General features: G+C 40.1%; 1 protein-coding gene across 1 annotated transcript; it reads left to right on the plus strand.

The window, feature by feature from the left end:
- The first annotated feature begins 689 nt into the window (after positions 1-689).
- LOC119263067 (ribonuclease inhibitor-like) lies at positions 690-11,159 on the plus strand. Its single transcript, XM_037536893.1, has 5 exons — positions 690-842; positions 1,903-2,076; positions 2,890-3,063; positions 9,020-9,193; positions 11,144-11,159. Exons 1-5 carry the CDS (start codon positions 730-732, stop codon positions 11,157-11,159), a joined length of 651 nt encoding a protein of 216 aa, XP_037392790.1. The 5' UTR covers positions 690-729.
- Positions 11,160-11,202: the final 43 nt, after the last annotated feature.

Raw genomic sequence — 11,202 nt, forward strand, 5'->3', positions numbered from 1 at the left:
AATCATTATCTTTCTCTTTTTCCCCTCATGTCCTGAGCTGCTGTCTGGAGGTGTCCATCCAGGGTCCCTGTGCTTTTTCACAGGCGTGCCCCGCTCTTCAGCAAAGTATAAAACCATTCTAACCTCTTTTTCTTCCCTCCCACTCTGTTCTCTCTCTCTGTCTCTCTCGCATGCGTCGAGATGTTCGGTTGGCCTGTCTGGAGGTGCCGATTCGTGTTTGCAGCACTCTGGAATCGGCCCTGTCCCGCTCAACAGAGATTAACACAACCCTTCTAACCTATCTTTCTTCCCTCCCACTCCGTTCTCTCTCTCTATCTCTCTCACATGTGTCGAGATGCCCCGTTGGCCTGTCTGGAGGTGCCCCATTCGTGGTTCCAGCGTTCCAGCCATCTTTTTGCACTCTCTTTGTACTGTTGTTCTTGTTTCTGTTCTGTTTCTTCTGTGCGGGTCGACCCACGGGGGTTGGGTTCCTCGGACTGAGCCTTGGTCCCTTCTAAGGTTTCTTCCTCTTAAAGGGAGTTTTTCCTTACCACTGTAGTCACCACAAAATTGGCTTCACTGTGGTGATGCTCATAAGAGGCGTGGACCTGTTTTTCTGTAAAGCTGCTTTGTGACAACCTTGTTGTAAAAAGCGCTATATAAATAAACTTGAATTGAATTGAGTATCTAAACTCAGAGAGACACTCAGAGGAGAAGCTCTCACCTGGACAGTGTTCAGCACTAGCCTATATGCTTCTGAGCTCAGAGGAGGTGCTGGATGAGCTGAACCTGAACAGATACAACACATCAGAGGAGGGTTATAGGAGACTGATCCCAGCTGTGAGTGTCTGCAAAAAGGCTATGTGAGTGTTATGTTTACATTAATATAACAAATGTTCATACTGTAATCTTCCATAGAACATAGGTTTAGCATTGAGTGTGGGCTGGTCTGCATCATATAACTCCCAGTCTGAAAACCCATTCTGGCCCCAGCTTTACTTAAAGGACTTATAAGGATCTTGTGTTTAGTATTGAATAATAATTGCTAATAATAATTGCTAAAATAAAAATCAACATTACTTAATTGGTAGAGATTTCATCAAGGTCCATCTTAAATGTTTGTAAAGGAAACCAAACATGTAAGCATGTTTACTGAGCCCCACTGATGACATCCAATATAAATAAAAATAATGCGTGGCCACACCTTATTAACACGTGGGAACAAGATCCTAATGCATGGTCATGACTTAGTAAGGCATGGGAATGAGATGATTAAGTCGTGGCCAAGACATGGTAAGGTATGGGAACAAGATGACAGCTTACTAAGTCGTGGCCATGCATTAGGATCTCATTCCCACGCTTTCCTAAGTTGTGGCCATGACTTATCTCGTTCCCACGCCTTACTAAGTCAAAGCCACACATTATTTTTAATTATATAGGATGTCACCAGTGGGGCTCCGTACATGTTCGAGTGCTCTAGACAGTCTACAGTTCTGGTATAAACCATTAGCAAACTCAGTGTGACGGGTACCCCAACCCTCAATAAATTACATCCTGTTTAGAAATTAATTTAGAAATGGTTTCTAAATAAATACTTTAACTTTTTTATTTAAAGTACATTTATTAGCATGTGCTGTTACACTTCTACTTTGGTAAAACGTCCAAGTCTTATTCCAACTTCTAGATTACTGGTCCTTTTACTTAAGTAAGGGACTTGTGTACCTCTGCCACCTCTGATTATGTAGGTTTAGTAAGCTGTCATGAAGGGCTTATGCAGGTTGTCATGTGGCCTTGTGAATGCTGATTTTCAGCAGTGTTAACAAAAAAATCCATAATTCATGTGAGATTATCCCATTCACTGTTTAAATTGAATTATGCGCTGCTTTTCTGTTGACTTATTGTATGTCGATCATTCCTTTGCAGACAAGTTAACTGTTATTTCATCAAGGACTCCTACAAAATTCTCTCCTCTGCTCTACAATCAGCAAACACTCCCTTGAAGGAACTGAATCTCAGCAACAGTGACCTGCAGGATTCAGGAGTGGAGCTGCTCTCTGATGGACTAAGGAGTTCTTACTGTAAACTGGAGACACTCAGGTGAACTTGCTGTAAACACATCGTTAAATGGAATGAATTAAGTTAAAAAGAAATAAAAAACTAGGAAACTAAATTATTTATTGCCATTCAATGGTTTTGAGATAACAACAAAATAGAGCAGCACAACAGTTCTGATGCTCAGTTAAAAAAAAAAAACGAGTTCCCACAGTACTACTGAGAACTGACCAAGTAAAATAGAATGTAACTGAACTCACAAACGCGATCAGTAAAAGCTTAAATAAACCGTTTTTTTGGATATGATTTACTCTGTACTTATAAATTGAACTTGGCAAATTGTGCACCAGATACAACAATTTTAAAACCTTTAATAATCATGTTCAGCATGTGGGCGGGTAAGGTCTCTTCATTTTCATCTTTCTACTTTTCATTTTAATCTTCTTGGAGCCAGTGTTTATGTACCATTTAAATATTAAACGTTACAGCAGATTATATTGTGCTGCTGGACTTTACAGGGCCTCGAGTGAGCATAATCACAATCATACAGTTTTATTATAATTATTGCATTTTCAAACTGGGTACTCAACTGTCTGGGTTGCTTAAATAGGCACATGAGCACAGGTGAGCTTTGATTACTGAATTGTGGCTTGAATTAGCAGAATAGATCACCACCTGGATTTGTTAGTGGAACCGAACCACTGAGCCTGAACTGAACTGTTTGGGTGACTTTAAACAAGGACAATCCAAACAGCAAGACATCTTTTAAAATCATGCTTTGTGAAATACCCTTTTGGTGCATTTACCTCCATGAATGCCTAAATTGCATCATGTTTTATATTTGCTCTGCTTTTGTAGACTTGCTGGCTGTAATCTCACCATAAACTCCTGTGAAAAACTGGCATTGGCTCTGCAGTCAGGAAACTCTTCCCTGAAAGAACTGGTTCTCAGTAACAATGATCTACAGGACTCAGGAGTCGAGGTGCTCTCTGCTGGGCTGAAGAGTTCACACTGTAAACTGGAGACACTCAGGTGAATCTTCTGTTTAAAAATGCTTTTCTGGTTTATTTACTTTGGTTTTAGGACTCTTTTGTAATTCTCCTTTACTTTTAATAACACCTTTTAAATTTTAATTTAAAAATACCTAAATAAAAATAACAATAATTTCAATATCACTGTACTGAAACAGACACTACTCAAAAGTGCTATACAACCATAACATAATCTCAAATCAAATACAGTGGAAAAAATATATAACCATACAAAACTATACAGCTTGTGTGCTGTGATGGTGATTGGGACCCACCTCAGTCAGGGGCATGCTGCGCGAACCATTTACATTTACATTTACATTTATGGCATTTAGCAGACGCTCTTATCCAGAACGACTTACAAAAGTGCTTGTCATTACTTCAGAATATCTCATGTTAATAAAGGTCGACATAATTTTAAAGAGCTTTGCTCTAAATTGCTACCTGAAGTTATCTATGCATTGAGACCTAAAACAAATACAACAAGTAGAAAAATACCTACAACTCAACACAGAGTCTACACAACACTAAACCTGCTGAAAAAAAGTTTGTAATACAGTGAACAATAAAAGAGGTGAAGATCTTTAATAGACAGTGTTAGTGATTAGATAAGTGTAGTGTAAAGAGATGGGTCTTCAGGCGTCGTTTAAAGACAGCAAGTGATTCTGCTGTTCGGACACTTAGGGGAAGTTCATTCCACCACCTTGGTGCCAGGACAGAGAACAGTCTGGAGGCATGTTTTCCTTGTGATCTGCAAGATGGTGGGTCAAGTCGAGCCGTACTTGAAGCATGAAGGTCTCTGGGTACGGATCTAGCTTTCACCATTGATCTCAAGTAGGAAGGAGCTGGACCATTTTTGGCTTTGTAGGCCAACATCAGGGTTTTATGTCTGATGCGAGCTGCTACAGGAAGCCATTGAAGGGAACGCAGCAGTGGAGTGACATGGCTGAATTTAGGAAGGTTGAAGACGAGTCGAGCTGCAGCATTCTGGATCAGTTGCAGGGGCCTGATGGTACGCATTGGAAGACCAGCCAGAAGGGAGTTACAGTAATCTAGTCTAGAAATGACTAAAGACTGAACGAGTACCCGTGTGGCCTCTCTAGAGAGAAAAGGTCGAATTCTCCGGATGTTGTAAAGGAGAAATCTGCATGACCGAGTCAGGTTAGCAACATGAGCCGTGAAAGAGTGCTGGTCATCTACAACTACCCCAAGACTACGAGCTTCTGTAGATGGAGTAATCAGGGTGTTCTCAAAGGGAATTGAGAGATCACACCGAATACCAGAAGATCCCGGGATGTAAAGCATCTCCGTCTTGCTTGGGTTCAGCTTGAGGTGGTGGGTTGTCATCCACGATGCAACGTCTGCCAGACATGCTGCGATCCGAATCGAGACCTGTGTGTCATTAGGAGGAAAAGAAAGGATGAGTTGTGTGTCATCAGCATAGCAGTGATATGAAAAGCCATGGGAAGAAATAACATGTCCGAGTGAGCGGGTATAGAGAGAAAATAGGAGAGGACCCAGAACTGAACCTTGAGGAACACCAGTGGAGAGGTTGCATGGAGTGGATGTTGAGCCCCTTCTTGTTACCTGGTAAGAGCGCCCCTCTAGGTAGGACTCAAACCACTTCCATGCTGTTCCTGAAATGCCAAGGCCAGAAAGGATAGACAGAAGAATCTTGTGATTGACAGTGTCAAAGGCTGCAGAGAGGTCGAGAAGAATCAGAACTGATGACAGTCCAGCTGACCTTGCTGCATGGAGTTTCTCTGAAACTGCGATGAGTGCAGTTTCAGTAGAGTGGGCTGGTTTGAACCCGGATTGGTTGGGGTCCTGTAGCTGGTTTTCAGAGAGAAAGACAGATAGTTGGTTGTAAACAGCACGTTCGAGAATTTTAGAAAGGAAGGAAAGGAGAGATACCGGTCGGTAATTGTTGATGTCGGTGCCATCGAGACTCGGCTTCTTTAGGATGGGGACCACCCTAGCTGCCTTGAAAGAAGATGGAACCATTCCAGATGACAGGGAGCTGTTGATGATGGAGGAAATGAAGGGAAGAAGTTCATGAGAGATAGACTGGAGCAGTGTAGATGGGATGGGATCCAAAGGACAGGTGGTAGGGTTACAAGATGTTAGTAGTTGATGTACTTCCTCATTTGAAAGAGAAGAAAAGCAGGTAAGAGTTTTAGGAGAGAGTGAGTGGTGGCATACAGTGGTTGGAGTCAGAGAAAAGGAGTCACAGATCTTATTTACCTTTTCCTTAAAGAAAGAAGCAAAGTCATTAGCAGTAAGAGAGATGGGAGAAGGAGGAGTGGGAGGGTTAAGGAGGGAAGAAAAGATGCTAAAAAGTTTACGTGGATCTGCTGCAGATGCCTCAAGCTTCTCTCTGTAGAAAGAAGACTTAGCAGCAGTCACCTCTTTAGAAAACTTGGACAGAAGAGTTTGATAGGAAAGAAGGTCAGCAGTGAGTCTTGACTTCTTCCATCGTTTCTCAGCCAGTCTGAGAGCCCGTCGGTTGCTACGTAGAGCCTCAGTCAGCCAGGGAGCAGGTGGAGATGATCTTAACGGTCTGGAAGAGACAGGATATAGATGATCAAGAGAAGATGATATGGAGGACAGAAGTGTATCTGTGGCCGATTCCACTGAGAGGGAAGAGAAGGAGTCGGGGGATGGCAGAGTTGAGGTGATACAAGAGGCGAGGTTTGAGGGAGAGATGGAATGCAGGTTGCGACGTGTTGTGGTGGTGTGTGATGAAGTAGGGAAAGTTGGGAGAGAAGGGAGAGAGAGGGAGAATGAGAGAAAGTAGTGATCCGAACAGGTTAGTGGAGTTACCACAAGATCCTTTGCAGACGTGGGTCTGGTGAAGACCAAGTCAAGGACATTGCCAGCTCTATGTGTGGGAGGTGACTGGTTGAGGGTCAGGTCGAAGGAAGACAGCAAAGGAAGGAGGCAGGATGACTGTAACTTGTCTAACGGCAAATTGAAGTCACCAAGTAAGATGAGTGGAGTCTCACCAACTGGAAAGAGGCTGAGGAGAGTGTCCAGCTCCTCAATAAAGTGACCTAGTGCAGAAGGGGGGCGATAAACAACAAGAATGTGAAATTTGCTTGGAAAGTACACAGTGACAGCATGAAATTCAAAAGTAGAGATAACAAGCTGTGGAAAAGAAAGTGGTGTGAAGCGCCAGTGTTTAGACAGAAGCAGACCCGTGCCTCCACCTCTTCCAATCCGGCGGGCAGAATGTGAAAAAGAGAAAGCTGAAGAGAGAGCAGCAGGGGTAGCAGAGTTCTCTGGAGTGATCCAGGTCTCTGTCAAAGCCAGAAAGTCAAGAGACTGAGAAGAAGCAAGGCTTGTGATGTAATCAACCTTCTGTACTGCAGACTGGCAATTCCAGAGTCCACCAGCCACCACTATTGGACCATGTGTCACAAGTGGAGGGTAGGTGAGATTGCTGGTTTCACACTTTCTCCAGTAATGTTTCCGTCGTGTATGACTCTGAGAAACATGGACAGGGATTGAAAAGTGCATGATGCAGTTAAAACATTTAAATTAGTTGATGGCATGAGTATTTAACCAAAGAAGATAAGAGAAGATACTAGAGAAGATACTGGAGAAGATACTGGAGAAGATACTGGAGAAGATGCTAGAGAAGATGCTAGAGAAGATGCTAGAGCAGATGCTAGAGAAGATAAAAGAAAAGACAAAAAAGGTACTAGAAAGGATAAAAGAGAAGATACTTAGCCAAGGTGAATGTCAGCAGGAAAAGCAGAGAGTGCTAGCCGCTAGACTACAGCTGATTATAAGGACTAGCTAACTGGACCCGCCTCCAAAGTAATTGTCTATTCACACTATCCTAACTGCTGTGCTGATTAGAGCTAGAGCAGAGACAACACACAAAATAACTGAACTAGCAAAGTCTAGCCAAAGTTCTAAAATACTTAAGCCTACCTTAAAAGACAGAGAGTTCTTTGAAATTAAGACAGCACACCATGCTGCTTTGGCCAAAAAGCTGTTGTTTTGCTTAGAAACATTGATATTTTAAGGTATATTATTGATTTAAGATCATATAAAGTTTTTTTGTGAGTTTTCTCTTTTTTTTGTTTTCTCCATTGTTTTTGATTTTATTTGAATGTTTCTGGATCCTGAACTTTACTTGACTCCACCAACGTCATTATTTTTCATTGTTTTTCAACCACATTTCATGACTAAGCAAGTATAATCAGCTATAAAACTTTTTATACACATTTTAGTATGATTATTTTTAAACAAAAACACACAAACTATTTACACTGAAAATATAATGCTGCCAATCATGCGTAGAATGTCAGTACCCGTCCCTCAGAAGCTTTATTTTAATAATTAACATCCTCTAAATTACTTTCAGGTTTACTAACTTGCTTAGTATCTATTAATTTACTTAACCCACATTGCATCTTTATTATTATAATTATAATATTTTATATGAATATAATTTATTATAAATATGATAAATGTATTATTATAAATATTGTAAATAAATAATTATAAATAAATATAATTTACCATCCAGAGCAATGGACAGTGTAGAAAAGAGGTGAAGAAGAGGGTGGAGGCAGGATGGAGTGGGTGGAGACGGGTGTCAGGGCTGATGTGTGACAGAAGGATAGCAGCAAGAGTGAAAGGGATGGTTTACAAGACAGCAGTGCGTCCTGCTATGATGTCTGGTTTGGAGACTGTGGCTCTGTCTAAAAGACAGGAGGCTGAGCTGGAGGTGGCGGAGATGAAGATGCTGAGGTTTTCGTTGGGAGTGACAAGGATGGACAAGATTAGAAATGAGCAGATCAGAGGGACAGTGAAGGTGGAGCAGTTTGGAGATAAAGCCAGAGAGGCCAGGTTGAGATGGTTTGGACATGTGTTGAGGAGGAATAGTGGATATATTGGGCAAAGAATGTTGGAGATGGAGCTGCTGGGCAGAAGGAGAAGAGGTAGACCTCAGAGAAGGTTTATGGATGTAGTGAAGGTGGACATGGAGATGGTTGGTGTGAAAGTAGAGGAGGCAGTGGATAGGGCAAGATGGAGGCAGATGATCTGCTGTGGCGACCCCTAAAGGGAGCAGCCGAAAGAAGAAGAAGATTGTAAACACACAAAATAGACAGACTACAGGTGGTTTACAAACTCGAAAGAAAAACACATTGTTGACCTTAATAGTACATCAGCTTGGAAAAGACTTTAGCTGATATCAATTTTACACAAGCAGTATGTTAATTAGGGTCTCAGGGCCAGATGTACAGACAAGCGTAGCTGCAACACATTGAGTGCAGTATGTAGTGACAATGTCTGAATTTATCATTTGATCTATTAACACTTCAGCTTAGCACAGAAACAGCAAACAACCCCACCCACCAACCAACACTCATAAGGTGCAAGATTTAAAGACAATGTAAATGAATGGAGCTGTTAACAATACACATTCAGTCAGAATCATTTTAAATGTGATTAGAATACTGCATAAGTCATTTCTATAAATAAACAAATGTTAAAATAGCAATAATAATAATAATAATACACTGGCTGTTCAGTTTCAGATATAGATTTCTTACATGGACATAAAGTGATGTTTCAATAAATGTATCTATTGTGTCAGTTCATTAACAGTTAATTACTTGATTTAAAGTTCAGCATTATTCTATTTTGTAACAGAGATGTGCAGGTTACTTATAAAGAATCTTGGTAAGATTTTGTTGTTGTTGGTAATCATCCAACAACATGTGCGAGAGTCTCGTGCCTCCACTCTAGGCTGTATCTGCTCTTAGCAACACATCTTCTGAGACTCAAAATGCAAGGTAATGAAAAGTCTGTCCAAAATCAGCTGTTGCTCAAACTTTAATAAATCATGTGGAATATGTAATCGGACATCCAACATCTACAATGATGTATTAGATTGTTTTTTTGGAAGGATCTACTGTAAAAAGCATCTCCCTTTTCAGGCTCACTATCTGTAATCTTGGGGACGAAGCTTGTAGGAGTGTGGAATCAGCTTTACAACTAGAACATTCCTCCCTGAAAGAACTGGACCTTAGTAACAATGACCTACAGGATTCAGGGGTGGAGCTGCTCTCTGTTGGACTGAACAGTTCACACTGTAAACTGGAGATACTCAGGTGAGCTTTCTGAAAATTACACGATGTGAACTGTCAATCAATACAATTCTGAGATAAAGGAAATGATGAATTCATCTTGAATATATGACTAATGCATGTATATAATATAAGCATGAAATGCTATTATAAAGCAGCTACATCTTTACACTGCTGCACTGGGTCGGTATGACCAACAGGTCAAAACCAGCTCTAAACAAAGTGACCGCTGGGCCCTGATTGGTGCTCTGGCTTTGCGCTTCTTTCGTTTTGACATGTTACGTTTTTATACACACAGAAACCAAAAGGAACGACAGATTTCTCAAAATGTAGGAGGAAAAAGTCAGATATTAGACTCTGAAATGTAGTGGAGTGAAAGGAAAAAAGTCGCCCAGAACGGAGAAACTTCAGTACAGATACACCAAAAATACTAAAGTACAGAAACTAATTACATTTACTCAGTTACTTAGTTACTCAGTTACTGTCCACTGATGAGTATGCACTGTATATATATACATTAGGATCTAACAGTCTAACTTAAATTCATTGACCTCCTACATTACTGATTTCTCTAACAATGACCAATATCACAGGAATAACAATCACAGCAAGATATGACCTCTGTAGATATAACACCAGCATAGCCAGACTGTATATCTGTAGACTTTTGCACGATTCCCAGTAATGCCAAAATATACCCATTCAGTTGATCAAGCTATTCATAGCCAGTAGTGCAAGAAAAGATGGCCTTACTCAGAATGATGCTAGCCAACGGAACAAAATTGGCATTTATTATTGTCCATCAAGCATATTGAAGTGGTAGTTTAGAAACATGTGATGGTTATTTTGACACATGTCACCTTGGGAGTGAGAACCAAGATATAAACACAACATCTAAGCTGCTTATCCTTCTGGGTCAGGCAGAGTGCTGGAGCCTATTCCAGTGGTCACTGGGTGGAAGGCAGGTGGGTCATTCTAAGTGGGAATTCAAGTGGATACATTTTTAAAAATCAATTTAATTTGTCACAGAAACAAACAACCTTAAAATGTGTATTAACAACTCCACTTACCAAATATGCAAAATGGAGAGCTTAATTCCAAATAGATTTTAATATATTTTGACATAAAATGCAAAGTTTTGGTCAATTTGTCACTGGTGTTACCCCATCTTGAAGAATTTATTTTGTCATCAATTTATTTATTTTTAATTGAAATTACAATGTGACTGAATGTGATAAAGAAATTCCATTTAACTTAGCATGTTACCAAGTATGTTATACACAAGCACTGAAAAAAACAAAAATAAAGTGGTCTTTCTTTATACTTAAAGACATCTTCCTATACTATTTTTTAAAAAACAATAATACATTTTTGTCCAATAAACATGAAAATTTAACTACTGATATTAGAAACAGTGCAGAAATGAATGATTCTAACATTTCATGCAGGATACTTTTAATAACAAAAAAATCATGAAAAAGAACAAGCATCACATGGTAACACATCTGTAACACAGTGACTGAACAAGCAATTTCACTTAATAAACATCAGTGCACTACAAATGAGCAAAAACATCATGTTAACCTTTCATTTCTGTAAAGTAAGCATTTTTATCTTGTATATTGTTCATTTTATCATATTTTAGCAGAACATTTTGCATTCAAATTCATCAAATACATTGAAAGTCAGCACATTTTTTCATAACAAATGAATAGATAATTAAATCTGCAAAAATTCCCCATTCACCAGGGCAGATGAGTGAAGGAGGTTTTACAAATGCTTCTCTAAATAGTGCCAGATTTTTTTGTCAATCTGAACTGACCTTTTGTTCAGAGCGACTGGCTCAGGAATAAAACACACAATTTGATCATCCCCATACCAGCTGACATCTTCCCTTGGGCTGGGCCAGAAGAATTTATTAACTCCATTTCGGTGCATACATTTTACTTTTATGTTGTGTGCCTCCACTTCAAGAATGATGCCAGGATAAGGATCTGCATCATAGTTTACTATACACCACTGGCCAATGTGCA

Source organism: Pygocentrus nattereri, chromosome 3 (assembly GCF_015220715.1).
Source record: "Pygocentrus nattereri isolate fPygNat1 chromosome 3, fPygNat1.pri, whole genome shotgun sequence".
NCBI classification, from domain to species: Eukaryota; Metazoa; Chordata; class Actinopteri; order Characiformes; family Serrasalmidae; genus Pygocentrus; species Pygocentrus nattereri.